Genomic DNA, 20091 nt, shown 5'->3' with positions numbered 1-20091 from the left:
TCCCCTCTTCATATATACTGTCTCCCCTCCCTCTTCATATATACTGTCTCCCCTCCCTCTTCATATATACTCTATCCCCTCTTTCTTCATATATAATGTCTCCCCTCCCTCTTCATATATACTGTCTCCCCTCCCTCTTCATATATACTGTCTCCCCTCTCTCTTCATATATACTGTATCCCCTCTTTCTTCATATATAATGTCTCCCCTTCCTCTCTCTTCATATATAATGTCTCCCCTCCCTCTCTCTTCATATATAATGTCTCCCCTCCCTCTCTCTTCTTATATAATGTCTCCCCTCCCTCTCTCTTCATATATAATGGCTCCCCTTCCTCTCTCTTCATATATAATGTCTCCCCTCCCTCTCTCTTCAGATATAATGTCTCCCCTCCCTCTCTCTTCATATATAATGTCTCCCCTTCCTCTCTCTTCATATATAATGTCTCCCCTCCATCTCTCTTCTTATATAATGTCTCCCCTCCCTCTCTCTTCATATATAATGTATCCCCTCTCTCTCTCTTCATATATAATGTCTCCCCTCCCTCTCTCTTCATATATAATGTCTCCCCTCCCTCTCTCTTCATATATAATGTCTCCCCTCTCTCTCTCTTCATATATAATGTCTCCCCTCCCTCTCTCTTCATATATAATGTCTCCCCTCCCTCTCTCTTCCTATATACTGTCTCCCCTCTTCATATATACTGTCTCCCCTCCCTCTTCATATATACTCTATCCCCTCTTTCTTCATATATAATGTCTCCCCTCCCTCTCTCTTCATATATAATGTCTCCCCTCTCTCTCTCTTCATATATAATGTCTCCCCTCCCTCTCTCTTCATATATAATGTCTCCCCCCCCTCTCTCTTCATATATACTGACTCCCCTCCCTCTTCATATATACTGTCTCCCCTCCCTCTTCATATATACTGTCTCCCCTCCCTCTGCATATATACTGTCTCCCCTCCCTCGTCATATATACTGTCTCCCCTCCCTCTGCATATATACTGTCTCCCCTCCCTCTTCATATATACTGTCTCCCCTCCCTCTTCATATATACTGTCTCCCCTCCCTCTGCATATATACTGTATCCCCTCCCTCTGCATATATACTGTCTCCCCTCCCTCTTCATATATACTGTCTCCCCTCTCTCTTCATATATACTGACTCCCCTCCCTCTTCATATATACTGTCTCCCCTCCCTCTTCATATATAATGTCTCCCCTCCCTCTTCATATATACTGTCTCCCCTCCCTCTGCATATATACTGTCTCCCCTCCCTCGTCATATATACTGTCTCCCCTCCCTCTGCATATATACTGTCTCCCCTCCCTCTTCATATATACTGTCTCCCCTCCCTCTTCATATATACTGTCTCCCCTCTCTCTTCATATAAACTGTCTCCCCTCCCTCTTCATATATACTGTCTCCCCTCTCTCTTCATATATACTGTCTCCCCTCTCTCTTCATATATACTGTCTCCCCTCCCTCTTCATATATACTGTCTCCCCTCCCTCTTCATATATACTGGCTCCCCTCTCTCTTCATATATACTGACTCCCCTCCCTCTTCATATACACTGACTCCCCTCCCTCTTCATATATAATGTCTCCCCTCCCTCTTCATATATACTGTCTCCCCTCCCTCTTCATATATACTGTCTCCCCTCCCTCTTCATATATACTGTCTCCCCTTCCTCTGCATATATACTGTATCCCCTCTCTCTTCATATAAACTGTCTCCCCTCTTCATATATACTGTCTCCCCTCCCTATTCATATATACTGTCTCCCCTCCCTCTTCATATATACTGTCTCCCCTCCCTCTTCATATATACTGTATCCCCTCTTTCTTCATATATACTGTATCCCCTCTTCATATATACTGTCTCCCCTCCCTCTTCATATATACTGTCTCCCCTCTCTCTTCCTATATACTGTCTCCCCTCTTCATATATACTGTCTCCCCTCCCTCTTCATATATACTCTATCCCCTCTTTCTTCATATATAATGTCTCCCCTCCCTCTTCATATATACTGTCTCCCCTCCCTCTTCATATATACTGTCTCCCCTCTCTCTTCATATATACTGTATCCCCTCTTTCTTCATATATAATGTCTCCCCTTCCTCTCTCTTCATATATAATGTCTCCCCTCCCTCTCTCTTCATATATAATGTCTCCCCTCCCTCTCTCTTCTTATATAATGTCTCCCCTCCCTCTCTCTTCATATATAATGGCTCCCCTTCCTCTCTCTTCATATATAATGTCTCCCCTCCCTCTCTCTTCAGATATAATGTCTCCCCTCCCTCTCTCTTCATATATAATGTCTCCCCTTCATCTCTCTTCATATATAATGTCTCCCCTCCCTCTCTCTTCTTATATAATGTCTCCCCTCCCTCTCTCTTCATATATAATGTCTCCCCTCCCTCTCTCTTCTTATATAATGTCTCCCCTCCCTCTCTCTTCATATATAATGTATCCCCTCTCTCTCTCTTCATATATAATGTCTCCCCTCCCTCTCTCTTCATATATAATGTCTCCCCTCCCTCTCTCTTCATATATAATGTCTCCCCTCCCTCTCTCTTCATATATAATGTCTCCCCTCCCTCTCTCTTCCTATATACTGTCTCCCGTCTTCATATATACTGTCTCCCCTCCCTCTTCATATATACTCTATCCCCTCTTTCTTCATATATAATGTCTCCCCTCCCTCTTCATATATACTGTCTCCCCTCCCTCTTAATATATACTGTCTCCCCTCTCTCTTCATATATACGGTATCCCCTCTTTCTTCATATATAATGTCTCCCCTCTCTCTTCATATAAACTTTCTCCCCTCTTCATATATAATGTCTCCCCTTCCTCTCTCTTCATATATAATGTCTCCCCTCCCTCTCTCTTCATATATAATGTCTCCCCTCCCTCTCTCTTCTTATATAATGTCTCCCCTCCCTCTCTCTTCATATATAATGTCTCCCCTTCCTCTCTCTTCATATATAATGTCTCCCCTCCCTCTCTCTTCATATATAATGTCTCCCCTCCCTCTCTCTTCATATATAATGTCTCCCCTCCCTCTCTCTTCATATATAATGTCTCCCCTCCCTCTCTCTTCATATATAATGTCTCCCCCTCTCTCTCTCTTCATATATAATGTCTCCCCTCCCTCTCTCTTCATATATAATGTCTCCCCCTCCCTCTCTCTTCATATATAATGTCTCCCCTCCCTCTCTCTTCATATATAATGTCTCCCCTCCCTCTCTCTTCATATATAATGTCTCCCCTCCCTCTCTCTTCATATATAATGTCTCCCCTCCCTCTCTCTTCATATATAATGTCTCCCCTCTCTCTCTCTTCATATATAATGTCTCCCCTCCCTCTCTCTTCATATATAATGTCTCCCCTCCCTCTCTCTTCATATATAATGTCTCCCCTCCCTCTCTCTTCATATATAATGTCTCCCCTCCCTCTCTCTTCATATATAATGTCTCCCCTCTCTCTCTCTTCATATATAATGTCTCCCCTCTCTCTCTCTTCATATATAATGTCTCCCCTCCCTCTCTCTTCATATATAATGTCTCCCCTCTCTCTCTCTCTCTCTTCATATATAATGTCTCCCCTCTCTCTCTCTTCATATATAATGTCTCCCCTCCCTCTCTCTTCAGATATATTGTCTCCCCTCCCTCTCTCTTCAGATATATTGTCTCCCCTCCCTCTCTCTTCATATATATTGTCTCCCCTCCCTCTCTCCTCTCTGTGAATCATACTGTAGACAGGTTGTTCCACCAAATGAGTGCCTTTTGGTGCCTTTGGCCTTTTAAGTAGAACTTGTGCGCAAATATTGAGTTTTATATTAAATGAAATGCCCTCTACTATAGACAACATCTGATTTTATATATGAATATAGACTTGCTAAAGTGAATACTTCGTGACTTCCCACTTAACCCCAACATTTTTGTTGTTGTTGTTGTTGCTAGGTAGTGTTAGCTAGTGCTTGTCGGCTGTACCTGCGCCAAAACTCCGGTATTTGTCATCCTATAGCTTGCTATCCATCTTCTTTTTAAAAAGTGATCCAAATTGTTTTCAGCACTTTGATTTCCATTACTGATCAAAACGTGTTTTCTCATGGACTTCTCTTGTCCCTCTGCAGCAGACATACAGTGAGAAATATGTTTCGAACATCAAGTCACAATACAATCACAGTATTGAATCGCAATACATATGGAGTCGTGAGAATCGCAATACATATTGTATGGGCACACAAGTATCATGATAATATCGTATTGTGAGGTCCCTGGCAATTCTCAGCCCTAGTTGATCGAGAGGCTAGAAATGTTTGAACAATTTAAACACATTTCTGAAGCATGCATTAAATTATTCCTCTTCTATTGCCATGGTCACAAGGAGTTTTATGGCTGAAGTTGTCAACCCTGTTACGGTCAACCCTGTTACGGTCAACCTTGTAACTTTATTAGGCACTTAATAGGCACTTACTACAGTCCTTTACAAACATTTTATTTAACCTCTTGACAGTAGAGGATGCCTGGTTGCTCTTCAAAAGTGCTTTCCTCTCCATCTTATATAAGCATGCCCCATTCAAGAAATGTAGAACTAAGAACAGATATAGCCCTTGGTTCACCCCAGACTTGACTGCCCTTGACCAGCACAAAAACATCATGTGGCGTTCTGCATTAGCATCGAATAGCCCCCGCGATATGCAACATTTCAAGGAAGTCAGGAACCAATGTACTCAGTCAGTTAGGAAAGCGAGGGCTAGCTTTTTCAAACAGAAATTTGCTTCCTGTAGCACTAATTCAAAAAAGTTATCGCCTTATCTCAGCTCACTGGTCACCATTGCAACACCCACCCGTAGCACGCGCTCCAGCAGGTATATTTCACTGGTCATCCCCAAAGCCAACACTTCCTTTGGCCGTCTTTCCTTCCAGTTCTCTGCTGCCAATGACTGGAACGAATTGCAAAAATCTCTGAAGCTGGAGTCTTATATCTCCCTCTCTGACTTTAATAAAGATAGCCCCCTTTTTTCGCCCCATTTTCGCCTAAATTACATACCCAAATCTAACTGCCTGTAGCTCAGGCCCTGAAGCAAGGATATGCATATTCTTGATCAAATTAGAAAGGAAACACTTTGAAATGTGTGGAAATGTGAATTGAATGTAGAAGAATATAACACAATAGTTCTGGTAGAAGAAAATACAAAGAAAAAAAAAACAATTTTTTTCTACCACCATCTTTGAAATGCAAGAGAAAGGTCACAGTTCTAGCCATCACTCTGGTTGTAATTCCTATAGTGTCCAAAAGATGGCAGCAGTGTATGTGCAAAGTTTCAGATGGATAACTTGAAGTATGAGTGAACTACAAGACTTTTAGTGTGAAGTCCCTAGGTACATTTGGGCACATCGTGAAGGAGGTATTCGCATTCATATTATATTTTTCTGCAAGAATATCATCAAATCTGTATACTTGGGCTTTAATTTAACTTTCCAAGTATTAGTAGCCATATTATAAGATCAACATTTGCAAATAACCAGTTTTCATAACTTCATAACTCTGAATATCCTTATAAATGTTGTCCAAAAGGAAAAGGCATGCTGTCGTACAAGGTTAGTAGCTACATTTTACGACATATACATGGTTTCTGGATACTCCCGTAAAGTCCAGCTCATTGGCTATCTATCTAGCTTTGTTTGACCCCAATTGGTGCTTATTTGACAAAGTGATGACAGCCTGCTTCATCGGCATGCCATGAAGGCGTCGCTCTCTGACCAAATATGGTGTCCTATAGGATATACTACACCCCTAATGATATAGTGAAGTCTTGTTACCTAGGATCTCTGAAAAATACATACGAATGTGATTTGACTTTTTGAAACAACTTGTAGGGTGAGATTTTCACAGATTATTTTCTTTGCAAATTGAACGAGTGGAAATACAAAATCGATCGTGCATGCTATATGGACCCTTTTAGGATATGAAAAATGATTTTATCTAACAAAACAACACTTCGTGTTATCTCTGGGACCCTTTGGATGATAAATCAGAGCAATTTCACATTTCACATTTCACCTTCAGAGGTGAATTTATCAAACCTATCGTGGTGAAAAAAGTGTTTTGTTGTTTGGAGCTCTCCTCAAACAATAGCATGGCATTTGTTCGCAGTAATAGCTACTGTAAATTGGACAGTGCAGTTATATTAACAGGAATTTAAGCTTTCAGCCGATATAAGACACGTATATGTATCGACATTTGTTGTTTATCTAAAATCTGCGATCTTGACATAACGCTCTGCATGATTTACAACTGTCCTGTTGATGGAACCCCAATCCTTAAGTTAAGCATCAGCTGTCTGAGCCTGTACACAGCCAATCTGTAAATAGCACACACGACTACTTCATCCCCATATTATTACTTATCCACTTGCTCTTTTCCACCCCAATATCTCTACTTGCACATCATCATCTGCACATCTATCACTCCAGTATTAAAGCTAAATTGTCATTATTTTCACCTCTAGGGGATATTTATTGCCTTTACCTCCCTACTCTTCTACATTTGCACTCACTGTACATCGATTTTTCTATTTTTCTTTTCTTTTGTGTTATTGACTGTACGTTTGTTTATGTGTAACTCTGTGTTGTTGTTTTTGTCGCACTGCTTTGCTTTATCTTGGCCAGGTCGCAGTTGTAATGAGAACTTGTTCTCAACTGGCAAACCTGGTTAAAAAAAGGTGAAATATATATATATATATATAATGGGAAAACCCCTCAAAATGTCACCCAGTTACACTATTCAAAAGCCACCTAATTGGTGGAATAACCCAGATGGCAGAAATAAATATAACGGCCCAGGTTAACAGGGTTTTAATTGCCTGGCTACCCAGACTCCTTGCTCAGGCCAAACACTATGCCACACCCATGGATGTTAGGTCCTTCTGCTCAATGAGTCTGGATCTGAGTACCTCCCCAACCCTTTACCGATTGCAAACACATTCAGGGCCGTCTGATTGGTCCAGAAACCGATGGGTTGGGTCAGAGTCAGACCACGCGTAGGTAAAGCGGTGGTTTGAAAAATCCTCGTTTGCTTTGATACTCTGATTGGTTAGAGATCATCCAATCACTAATGACTTTGTTTTGTACAACACCCCTCGCGCCCCTCAAACAACTTAAATTATGTCAGTCTCAGGCTAAAGTATGTAGCGAACGACAGAGCAGCGGAAGAATTGAGTGTGAGTCATTAGACTAGGGTCTTTAGCCCCCTTAGAGAACTGTAATGTATGTTGGACATGTGACCTACATACAGGGCACCAATGAAATGTAGCATACACACACACACACCACATTGGTTAATGCATGCATCTGGCATGACAGCAAGGCTTTTGATGATGCACGTGTTGGGGAGATGTCCATGTACATGATTCAGATTTTATGTTGAAAGTGCAATGTTTTCCAAGAAGGACTACAGCGAGAGGTGAAGCTTTGGGAACAGTTGAGTTATTATTTTATAAAGTGGAGAAGGCTGAGAAACCCTTTCAAACTGCTTCCAAAGTCTCTCTTTCTCTCTCTCTCTGCAGACCAGAGCTCCGCTGCATTATTCAGTCTTATCTGAAGAAGTGGGTCAAGGCCTCCCACACCAAGGCTGGTCCTAGCGGCCCACACAGTACTGTAAACTGCCTGCATACCTCCTAATACGTATGAAGGGGACCGGTATTACAAAAATACGTTAAGGCTGCACTGCTATCTTATATATCTGTCTATTGAGAGAGAGTGACACAGCCGTTCTGTGGATGATTAGGCTGTCAGTAAGAAGAATGGTGTGCCCGGGTTTAGATTTCTGTGTAAATGTAGATTTGCTGGGTGTCTTCAGCGAGTCATTGTGTAGATGAGTATCTGGCCGAGAGGGCTGGGTTTTGTACAGCTGTGTACTCTATCTCTTGTTCAGAACATGATGGGAGTTTGTCTTTTTAATTTCCGCAGGGGAGAAAGATGCACGCATGGTAGCATCCCAGACAAATTTAATACCTGAACCATGGATATAGTTTATGTGCTGTGTGTCTGAGAGTCAATGTATTTATCAAGCAATATGTGGTTTTGTGGGTGGTTGAGAGAGTGTGTATTTATCAATTGATATGTGGTTTGTGGAGGTGGGTGAGAGTATGTGTATTTATCAAGCAATATGTGGTTTTGTGGAGGTGGTTGAGAGTGTGTGTATTTATCAATTGATATGTGGTTTTGTGGGTGGTTGAGAGTGTGTATTTATCAAGCAATATGTGGTTTTGTGGAGGTGGTTGAGAGTGTGTGTATTTATCAAATGATATGTGGTTTTGTGGGTGGTTGAGAGAGTGTGTATTTATCAAGCAATATGTGGTTTTGTGGGTGTTTGAGAGAGTGTGTATTTATCAATTGATATGTGGTTTGTGGAGGTGGGTGAGAGTGTGTGTATTTATCAAGCGATATGTGGTTTTGTGGAGGTGGTTGAGAGTGTGTGTATTTATCAATTGATATGTGGTTTTGTGGGTGGGAGAGTGTGTGTATTTATCAAGCGATGTGTGGTTTTGTGGGTGGGTGAGACTGGGTGTATTTATCAAGCGATATGTGGTTTTGTGGAGGTGGGTGTATTGTGAGGAGAATCTAATCATCTCATCTCTAGTCGAGAGCCAGGGTTTAGAAAGGAACTAAAGGAAAAATCCCCCTCTCCTGGTCAAAGACTGAACTAACTCAATCAGTGTGTGTGTGTGTGTGTGTGTGTGTGTGTGTGTGTGTGTGTGTGTGTGTGTGTGTGTGTGTGTGTGTGTGTGTGTGTGTGTGTGTGTGTGTGTGTGTGTGTGTGTGTGTGTGTGTGTGTGTGTCAATGTTCAGTGATGTACTATGCTGACGCTGAGTGCGTGTTCAGAGAGGTATTGATGGCTATTGCTAATGTGTTTCTCGTCTGTATTGTTTAGCTGGGGGTAGTGGGTTCTGGCCCATATCCTGTTCACTCACACACAAACATGTGCGTGTGCTCTTTACCCATATATGTGCATGTGTAACAGTGATTAAATGCGTTGTGAATATCACCCAGTTTATATACAGTATGTACAGTTGAATGCAGCATGGCTGCATTCTTGGCAATTCCGGACACATTTCTCTGTTTTTCCCTGCAAGCCTAACAGACGTGGGGTGGCAGATCATATTGTTTGTGCGCTACAAATGTTTGTTGTGTTTCTGTTTTGGATACAGATGAGAAGTGAAACGTTAAGGCAGGATCCCCGAAGTCGCCCCCAGTCTCTCTCACACACACAACCCAGAAAACTAACGGTATAGTAAAATCCCTGATTATACGTGTTTCAATGTCGTCTTAGTCTCTCTCTATACGTGTGTAATAGTGTGTCACTGACAGTGTTTGTATATAATAGATGCCTATTCATTCTGTCCTCGTGGGCTCCCTGTCCTCGATTCATGGTAGTGCTCTTTAGAATGGGGAGATGAGGGAGAGGTAGGGGAACTGGGGGGGGGGGGGGGGGGGGGGAGCATGTGTGTCACGGTGGGTGAAAGGGGGGAGGTAGCGAAGCAGTTATGCTGTGGGGCTCTTACCCCTCCGAAGGTGGCCCCAAGGGGACTGTGATTCTACCGGACACCGCCTGTGTCCCAGACACTCTTTAAGAGCAAATGAAAGAGCTTTTTATAGGCGTGTGAGGTCTGGACAGCCTATCAGAGTTATTATTGCTGATGCTTATTGTGTGGATACCCAATCAACAGCCAACCATGGCCTTGCTTTTGATAGCATGGTTGTTTTCCTCTAACACAGGTCATTCCTCTGTCTCGTACACGACTAACCCAGACACTACTAAACTATTAACCCAGCCACTACTAAACTATTAACCCAGACACTACTAAACTACTAACCCAGCCACTACTAAACTACTAACCCAGACACTACTAAACTACTAACCCAGACACTACTAAACTAATAACCCAGACACTACTAAACTATTAACCCAGCCACTACTAAACTATTAACCCAGACACTACTAAACTACTAACCCAGACACTACTGAACTACTAACCCAGACACTACTAAACTACTAACCCAGACACTACTAAACTACTAACCCAGACACTACTAAACTACTAACCCAGACACTACTAAACTACTAACCCAGACACTACTAAACTACTAACCCAGACACTACTAAACTATTAACCCAGCCACTACTAAACTATTAACCCAGACACTACTAAACTACTAACCCAGCCACTACTAAACTACTAACCCAGACACTACTAAACTACTAACCCAGACACTACTAAACTACTAACCCAGACACTACTAAACTATTAACCCAGACACTACTAAACTACTAACCCAGACACTACTAAACTAGTAACCCAGACACTACTAAGCTACTAACCCAGCCACTACTAAACTACTAACCCAGACACTACTAAACTAGTAACCCCGACACTACTAAGCTACTAACCCAGACACTACTAAACTACTAACCCAGACACTACTAAACTAGTAACCCAGCCACTACTAAACTATTAACCCAGACACTACTAAACTACTAACCCAGCCACTACTAAACTACTAACCCAGACACTACTAAATTACTAACCCAGACACTACTAAACTAATAACCCAGACACTACTAAACTATTAACCCAGCCACTACTAAACTATTAACCCAGACACTACTAAACTACTAACCCAGACACTACTAAACTACTAACCCAGACACTACTAAACTACTAACCCAGACACTACTAAACTACTAACCCAGACACTACTAAACTACTAACCCAGACACTACTAAACTAGTAACCCAGACACTACTAAACTATTAACCCAGCCACTACTAAACTATTAACCCAGACACTACTAAACTACTAACCCAGCCACTACTAAACTACTAACCCAGACACTACTAAACTACTAACCCAGACACTACTAAACTAGTAACCCAGACACTACTAAACTATTAACCCAGACACTACTAAACTACTAACCCAGACACTACTAAACTAGTAACCCAGACACTACTAAGCTACTAACCCAGCCACTACTAAACTACTAACCCAGCCACTACTAAACTACTAACCCAGACACTACTAAACTAGTAAGTAACCCAGCCACTACTAAGCTACTAACCCAGACACTAATAAACTACTAACCCAGCCACTACTAAACTAGTAACCCAGACACTCACATGCATGCTGACTTCCAATTAGTTTCAGCTCTGCAACTTCAATAACACAGTGTCGTCTGTTGACTTCAGAAATTATAGTTTGCTTGGTCTTTTCCGAGAGGTCATATTTCCTTATGCACAGTTATTCTGATATGAAAGATGATCGCTGTAGCATTATGTTCATGTCTTTCTATCAATTTGACATAAGCCACGAAGGCACGAAGGTAGACAACAGTGTGATTTCAGCCATGGTAAGATGCTAGTTTTCATCCAGTTATTTTGCTGTCACAGTGCATTAGCTAATTATGTGAGTCCAAAGCATTGTGGGCATTGTGCCATTGTTTTCCATGTGAGTGTTGTGTTTGGTTACTCGGTCTGTATCTATATCTGCCGGGTGCGTGTGTGTGTGTGTGTGTGTGTGTGTGTGTGTGTGTGCACGCTGCATATTTCTGTGTCCTGGTTTTCATCTAGTTCCTTCCTGTGACTCTGGTCCCGCCCCTGTCCTACTTATCCAGGAACGAGGGGAACACAGATTTGGAAACAAATGATTAAGTACTAGTTGGATTAAATACTGGGAGCGATGTGTGTGTGTGTGTGTGTGTGTGTGTGTGTGTGTGTGTGTGTGTGTGTGTGTGTGTGTGTGTGTGTGTGTGTGTGTGTGTGTGTGTGTGTGTGTGTGTGTGTGTGTGTGTGTGTGTGTGTGTGTGTGTGTGTGTGTGTGTGTGTGCGTATGTGTGTGCATATATGTTTAAAAACTCCTCAAATCTATCTCTGAATAATTTGAGGTTATGAAAAATATATTTAAGGAATAGGCAATTGGTCATGTGATGTTACACAAGTTATGGCTTTCTTCTGCATGACTTCCCATCTTTACACATTTCTCTCTGCTCTCATTTCTCCATCCCTCTCTTCCTTCTTTCTTTCCCTTTCAGCTCTCTTCCACTTTCTCTCTTTCCCTCACTCCCCGTCTCTCCCTCGTTTTCTCTCCACCTCTCTCATTCTCTCCCATTTTACTGTATTTCTCCCCCCCCTTTCTCTCTCTCGTTCTCTCACTTGCCTCCCACTCTCTCCCTTCCTCCTATCTCCATCCCCCCTTCCTCCCCTCTCTCTCTCTCTCCCTTCCTTCCTCCTCGCTCTCTCTCCCTCATTTACTCCTCTCTCTCTCTCCCCCCTTTCCTCATCTCTCTCTCCCTGCTTTCCTCCTCGCTCTCTCCCTCCCTTCCTCCTCTCTCTCTCCCTCCTTTCCTCCTCTCTCTCTCCCTCCTTTTCTCCTCCCTCTCCCTTCCCACTGTACCACAGTAGCTTTGTCATTAGCGTCATGCTGCAGTAGGGTGGGGTTTTATTGATAGCATTATTATAACATACTCCTGCATAGTCTGTCTGTTACACAAGCCTACAGAGGACTGTACTAGTCTGTCTGTTACACAAGCCTACAGAGGACTGTACTAGTCTGTCTGTTACACAAGCCTACAGAGGACTGTAATAGTCTGTCTGTTACACAAGCCTACAGAGGACTGTACTAGTCTGTCTGTTACACAAGCCTACAGAGGACTGTACTAGTCTGTCTGTTACACAAGCCTACAGAGGACTGTAATAGTCTGTCTGTTACACAAGCCTACAGAGGACTGTACTAGTCTGTCTGTTACACAAGCCTACAGAGGACTGTAATAGTCTGTCTGTTACACAAGCCTACAGAGGACTGTACTAGTCTGTCTGTTACACAAGCCTACAGAGGACTGTAATAGTCTGTCTGTTACACAAGCCTACAGAGGACTGTAATAGTCTGTCTGTTACACAAGCCTACAGAGGACTGTACTAGTCTGTCTGTTACACAAGCCTACAGAGGACTGTACTAGTCTGTCTGTTACACAAGCCTACAGAGGACTGTAATAGTCTGTCTGTTACACAAGCCTACAGAGGACTGTACTAGTCTGTCTGTTACACAAGCCTACAGAGGACTGTACTAGTCTGTCTGTTACACAAGCCTACAGAGGACTGTACTAGTCTGTCTGTTACACAAGCCTACAGAGGACTGTACTAGTCTGTCTGTTACACAAGCCTACAGAGGACTGTAATAGTCTGTCTGTTACACAAGCCTACAGAGGACTGTACTAGTCTGTCTGTTACACAAGCCTACAGAGGACTGTAATAGTCTGTCTGTTACACAAGCCTACAGAGGACTGTAATAGTCTGTCTGTTACACAAGCCTACAGAGGACTGTACTAGTCTGTCTGTTACACAAGCCTACAGAGGACTGTAATAGTCTGTCTGTTACACAAGCCTACAGAGGACTGTAATAGTCTGTCTGTTACACAAGCCTACAGAGGACTGTAATAGTCTGTCTGTTACACAAGCCTACAGAGGACTGTAATAGTCTGTCTGTTACACAAGCCTACAGAGGACTGTAATAGTCTGTCTGTTACACAAGCCTACAGAGGACTGTAATAGTCTGTCTGTTACACAAGCCTACAGAGGATTGTAATAGTATGTCTGTTACACAAGCCTACAGAGGACTGTAATAGTGTCACGCCTTGGTCATTGTGTTTTGTGTTTTCATTATATATTTGGTCAGGCCAGGGTGTGACAGGGGTTTATGTTATTGTATTTCGTATTGGGGTTTGTAGTATTTGGGATCGCGGCTGATTAGGGGTGTTGTATAGGCTTGGCTGCCTGAGGCGGTTCTCAATCAGCAGTCAGGTGATTCTCGTTGCCTCTGATTGGGAACCGTATTTAGGTAGCCTGAGTTTCGCTTTGTCTTTCGTGGGTGATTGTTCCTGTCTCTGTGTAGTTTCACCAGACAGGCTGTAATTAGGTTTCACGTTCCGTTTGTTGTTTTTGTATTTATTAGTTATTTCATGTATCGTCACTTTATTTTCATTAAAGATCATGAGTAACCACCACGCTGCATTTCGGTCCTCTCTTTCAACAAATGAAGAACGCCGTTACAAATAGTCTGTCTGTTACACAAGCCTACAGAGGACTGTAATAGTCTGTCTGTTACACAAGCCTACAGAGGACTGTAATAGTCTGTCTGTTACACAAGCCTACAGAGGACTGTAATAGTCTGTCTGTTACACAAGCCTACAGAGGACTGTAATAGTCTGTCTGTTACACAAGCCTACAGAGGACTGTAATAGTCTGTCTGTTACACAAGCCTACAGAGGACTGTAATAGTCTGTCTGTTACACAAGCCTACAGGAGGCTGTATCTCTGCTGCACTGATCTTACAGCAGGAAGCACACACAGAGGAGGCATACAGCTGTGGAAGACAGGTCACTATGTGCTACAGAAAGGGTTTTTCTTTGTCTGGTCTTGTCCATAAGGGAGGCATGGTACTAAAGAGATGCATCACATAGGTGTATGGCATAGATGCTGCTCCCTATACTGTGCTTACCATAGCAATACATAGACAACGTGGTGTGTGTCTGTATCAGTATCTGTCCTCATAAAGGGATATGGTCACTGTATGGTCTGTGTTACCACAGATAGGGGGAGGTCTCTGGAGCCTTGGCCCAGTGAGGGTGCAGGGAGCTGGGCAGGCCGAGTGAGAAGGTCAGACTCTCTGTGGGGGTGTGGTGACGGAGATGGGAGCTGCTAGCTCTCACAGTGAATATGCTGCTGCGCTACACTATCAATGCATGAGCAAGCCAGCAGCAACCCAGTGTGTGTGTGTGTGTGTGTGTGTGTGTGTGTGTGTGTGTGTGTGTGTGTGTGTGTGTGTGTGTGTGTGTGTGTGTGTGTGTGTGTGTGTGTGTGTGTGTGTGTGTGTGTGTGTGTGTGTGTGTGGTGTGTGTGTGTTTCTTTGGGTGTCACATCGTGGAGAGTATGCTTTGTACTCACTGCTCAGAGATGACAGGGCAGTGTGAATATGAACAGAAGCAGATAGGAATCTCTGAATACGAGAGCTGTGCAGAAAGCAGGAGGAGATCCAGAAGGACTTGTGTTATCATTCATGCTCTCAGCAGCCTTTGAATAATAAGCCTTCAGCCATGTGTGTGTGTTACTGTGTGTTTGTATGTGTGTGCATTTGATTGTGTGTTTGAGTGTGTGTTTGAGTGTGTGTTTGAGTGTGTGTTTGAGTGTGTGTTTGAGTGTGTGTTTGAGTGTGTGTTTGATTGTGTGTTTGAGTATGTGTTTGAGTGTGTGTTTGTATGTGTGTGCATTTGATTGTGTGTTTGAGTGTGTGTTTGAGTGTGTGTTTGTATGTGTGTGCATTTGATTGTGTGTTTGAGTGTGTGTTTGAGTGTGTGTTTGAGTGTGTGTTTGAGTGTGTGTTTGAGTGTGTGTTTGTATGAGTGTGCATTTGATTGTGTGTTTGAGTGTGTGTTTGTATGAGTGTGCATTTGATTGTGTGTTTGAGTGTGTGTTTGAGTGTGTGTTTGTATGAGTGTGCATTTGATTGTGTGTTTGAGTGTGTGTTTGAGTGTGTGTTTGTATGTGTGTGCATTTGATTGTGTGTTTGAGTGTGTGTTTGAGTGTGTGTTTGTATGTGTGTGCATTTGATTGTGTGTTTGAGTGTGTGTTTGAGTGTGTGTTTGAGTGTGTGTTTGAGTGTGTGTTTGAGTATGTGTTTGAGTGTGTGTGCGCATGTCCTCAGCCCCCGCTCCCTCATGGTGAGGTGTGGTTACCACGGAGACCAGAGAGCTGTGCAGAAGGAGGAGAGGAGGAGGAGGAACTTGCTTGTTCTGCTAACAGAGCTCCCCACCCCTCCTTCATGTGCTAACACAGACCAACTAACACACCCACTAACACACCCACTGACACACCCACTAACACACACACTAACATACACACTCAAGCAGAAACATACACACTAACACACCCACTAACACACACACTAAAACACACACTAACATACACACTCAAGCAGAAACATACACACTAACACACACAGAGAGAGAGTAAATGCCCATTCACTCAACAGTATGAAACAATGGGTTTTTGTTAAAAAAAAAAACATGAGTAGGCTACTCATCCCCCTTCTCCTTCCAGACACGCTCTAATTTCAAGACGCACAGGTGCACACACACACAAGCACACACACACACATAGGCTACACACATCAACCCTCTCGGAAAAAAATCTCCCTTGGTACCCACCTTCTTGCTCCCTCTCTCTCCCTCCCTAGACAGACAGACAGACAGACAGACAGACAGACAGACAGACAGACAGACAGACAGACAGACAGACAGACAGACAGACAGACAGACAGACAGACAGACAGACAGACAGACAGACAGACAGACAGACAGACAGACAGACAGACAGACAGACAGACAGACAGACAGACAGACAGACAGACAGACAGACAGACAGACAGACAGACCATACCCCATTTATCTACAATCAGGAAGCGAACGTTCGGTCTCTTTATTTACCAACCGTTTACTAGTTATTAATAATGTAGAGCATTCGGTTATCATACCCTCTGGACATGTTGCATAATGAGGAATAGTCAGGGTGATTCCATGCAGCAGAATTCCAGTGGAATTGAGGAGACTGAATATTCATGTATGTGTGTATTTATGCAGGGGTGTTTGTGTTTTTGCTCGTGTGCAAGCCTCCTGTCTTCCTATCTAATTGTTTCATTGCCCCCTCTGCCGATCCTCCCATCCCAGCAGTATAGTGAGCAAAGAGAGGAGGAAATTATGCCGTTGGTCTATGACATCCGCATATTTCACACCTCAGGAATGATCCATTTCACACCGCATGTCCCTCCTGAGCATGCTCTATTTGAGGTCGGACTCCACTGAGAGTGGGTCAGTGGGAGAGATGGATATGGCCATATATGGGTCAGCTAACATTTACTTCAAGAGCAATGATAGTATATAGCTAACGTTACGGAAAAGACAGAGACAGCGAGGCACCTTGATGAGACCACGCTGCCTGCCTTTCCCTCAGATGACCACTCAAACCATGAACTTTCTAATGACTGTCCATCTCATGATGTCATGATGTCATGATGTCTGGATGTCATGATGTTATGTCATTATGTTATGATGTCATGATTTTAGGATGTTATGATGTGTTGATGTTATGATGTCTGGATGTCATGATTGTAATGGTTTTCCTCCTCCTCTTTGTCTGAGGAGGAGAAGCGAGAAGGATCGGAGGACCAAGACGCAGCGTAGTTCGTGTTCAACATGTTTAACAAAAGACGATAACGTGAACACTACACAAATACAAAATAACAAACGTGGCAAAACCCGAAACAGTCCTATCTGGTGCAGAGAACACAAAGACAGGAAACAACCACCCACAAACCCCAACACAAAACAAGCTACCTAAATATGGTTCCCAATCAGAGACAATGACTAACACCTGCCTCTGATTGAGAACCATATCAGGCCATACATAGAAACGGACAAACTAAACACACAACATAGAATGTCCACCCAGCTCACGTCCTGACCAACACTAAAACAAGGAAAACACAAAAGAACTATGGTCAGAACGTGACAATGATGTTATGATGTCACAATGTTATGATGTCATGATGTTATGATGTCTGGATGTCATGATGTTATGATGTCATGATTTTATGATGTTATGATGTCATGATGTTATGATGTCTTGATGTCATGATGTTATGATGTTATGATGTCATGATGTCATGATGTGATGTTGTTAGGATGTTATGATGTCATGATGTTATGATGTCTTGATGTCATGATGTTATGATGTCATGATGTGATGTTGTTAGGATGTTATGATGTCATGATGTTATGATGTCTTGATGTCATGAAGTTATGATGTCATGATGTTATGATGTTATGATGTGATGTTGTTAGGATGTTATGATGTCATGATGTTATGATGTTATGATGTTATGATGTGATGTTGTTAGGATGTTATGATGTCATGATGTTATGATGTCTTGGTGTCATGAAGTTATGATGTCATGATGTTATGATGTTATGATGTGATGTTGTTAGGATGTTATGATGTCATGATGTGATGATGTTATGATGTTATGATGTCATGATGTGATGTTGTTAGGATGTTGTTTTTCTAAATCACTTTTCTTTTTTGTGCTTTAAAGCACTTTGAGGTTTTTTGAAAGTGTTATATAAGTTGATGACATTATATGAAGGCACTTACCCTCCTGACACAATTAAATAACCACGAGGCAGGGCTATATTGGAATGTTGATAGGTCACTAAGTGCTGAGTAGATATGAAATCCCTTTCCCCTGGTGAACGACTACAACGCCACAACACGTACTCATTATTGTCTTTTAGGACTTGTGCATCTGAAAGTGTGGGATATGAAAGCATCTCTTCTGCTTGAGATTCCTTGGTTAAGGGAGTGTAGTTCAGCTGTGTCTTCGTACACTTTACAGTGGCAAGAAAAAGTATGTAAACCCTTTGGAATTATCTGGATTTCTGCATGAATTGTTCATGAAATGTGATCTGATCTTCTAAGTCACAACAATAGACAATAGACAAACATGCTGCGGTTAAACTAATACCACACAAACTATTGTATTTTTCTTGTCTATATTGAATACATTATTTAAACATTCATAGTGTAGGTTGGAAAAAGTATTTGAAGGAGTATTTGAACCCCTTGGCTAATGACTTCTCCAAAAGCTAATTGGAGTCAGGCGACACTTAACCTGGAGTCCAATCAATGAGACGAGATTGGAGATGTTGGTCAAAGTTGCCTTGCACTATAAAAAACACTCACAAAATTAGATTTTGCTATTCACAAGAAGCATTGCCTGATGTGAACCATGCCTCAAACAAAAGAGATCTCAGAAGACCTAAGATTAAGAATTGTTGACTTGCATAAAGCTGGAAAGGTTTACAAAAGTATCTCCAAAGGCCTTGATGTTCATCAGTCCACGGTAAGACAAATTGTCTATAAATGGAGAAAATTCAGCACTGTTGCTACTCTCCCTGGGAGTGGCCGTCCTGCAAAGATAACTGCAACAGCACAGTACAGAATGCTCAATGAGGTTAAGAAGAATCCTAGAGTGTCAGCTAAAGACTTACAGAAATCTCTGGAACATGCTAACATCTCTGACGAGTCTACGATACATTAAACACTAAACAAGAATGGTGTTCATGGAAGGACACCACGGAAGAAGTCACTGTTGTCCAAAAAAAACATTGCTGCACGTCTGAAGTTTGCAAAAGTGCACCTGGATGTTCCACAGTGCTACTGGCAAAATATTCTGTGGACAGATGTAACTAAGGTTGTGGTGTTTGGAAGGAACACACTACACTGTGTGGAGAAAAAAAGGCACAACACACCAACATCAAAACCTCATCCCAACTTTAAAGTATGGTGGAGGGAGCATCATGGTTTGGGGCTGCCTCAGGGCCTGGACAGCTTGCTATCATCGTCTGAAAAATGAATTCCCAAGTTTATCAAGACATTTTGCAAGAGAATGTTAGGTTATCTGTCCGCCAATTGAAGCTCAACAGAAGTTGGGTGATGCAACAGGAAAACGACCCAAAACACAGAAGTAAATCAATAACATAATGGCTTCAACAGAAGAAAATGCGCCTTCTGGAGTGGCAGTCCTGACCTCAACCCGATTGAGATGCTGTGGCATGACCTCAAGAGAGCAGTTCACACCAGACAAGAATATTGCTGAACTGAAACAATTTTGTAAAGAGGAATGGTCCAAAATTCTTCCTGACTGTTGTGCAAGTTTGATCCGCAACTACAGAAAACGTTTGTTTGAGGTTATTGCTGCCAAAGGAGGGTCAACCAGTTATTAAATCCAAGGGTTCAAAAACTTTTCCCACCCTGCACTGTGAATGTTTACACGGTGTGTTCAATAAAGACATGAAAATATATTATTGTTTGTGTGTTATTAGTTTAAGAAGACTGTGTTTGTCTTTTGTTGTGACCTAGATGAAGATCAGATAAAATGTTATGACCAATTATGCAGAAGTGCAGGTA

At 42.4% G+C, this 20091-nt stretch overlaps 1 protein-coding gene across 5 annotated transcripts in view; it reads left to right on the top strand.

Annotated features, from left to right (window-relative positions):
* The window catches only part of LOC109878377 (protocadherin alpha-C2-like), a 203640-nt gene that overhangs the window by 65014 nt on the left and 118535 nt on the right, over window positions 1-20091 (top strand). For 3 of the 5 annotated variants that reach the window (XM_031790001.1, XM_031790003.1, XM_031790002.1), the window contains exon 2: window positions 9227-9304. The exons of the other annotated variants lie outside the window; for them this stretch is intronic. In XM_031790001.1, coding sequence (XP_031645861.1) covers window positions 9227-9304 — 78 coding nt within the window. The remainder of the gene's footprint in view (window positions 1-9226; window positions 9305-20091) is intronic. 5 annotated transcript variants of the gene reach the window in all.

This window comes from Oncorhynchus kisutch, linkage group LG15 (genome assembly GCF_002021735.2).
Source record: "Oncorhynchus kisutch isolate 150728-3 linkage group LG15, Okis_V2, whole genome shotgun sequence".
Taxonomy (NCBI): Eukaryota; Metazoa; Chordata; class Actinopteri; order Salmoniformes; family Salmonidae; genus Oncorhynchus; species Oncorhynchus kisutch.
The sequence above is the reverse complement of the archived record's forward strand: the minus strand, read 5'-3'. Positions and strand labels throughout refer to the sequence as shown.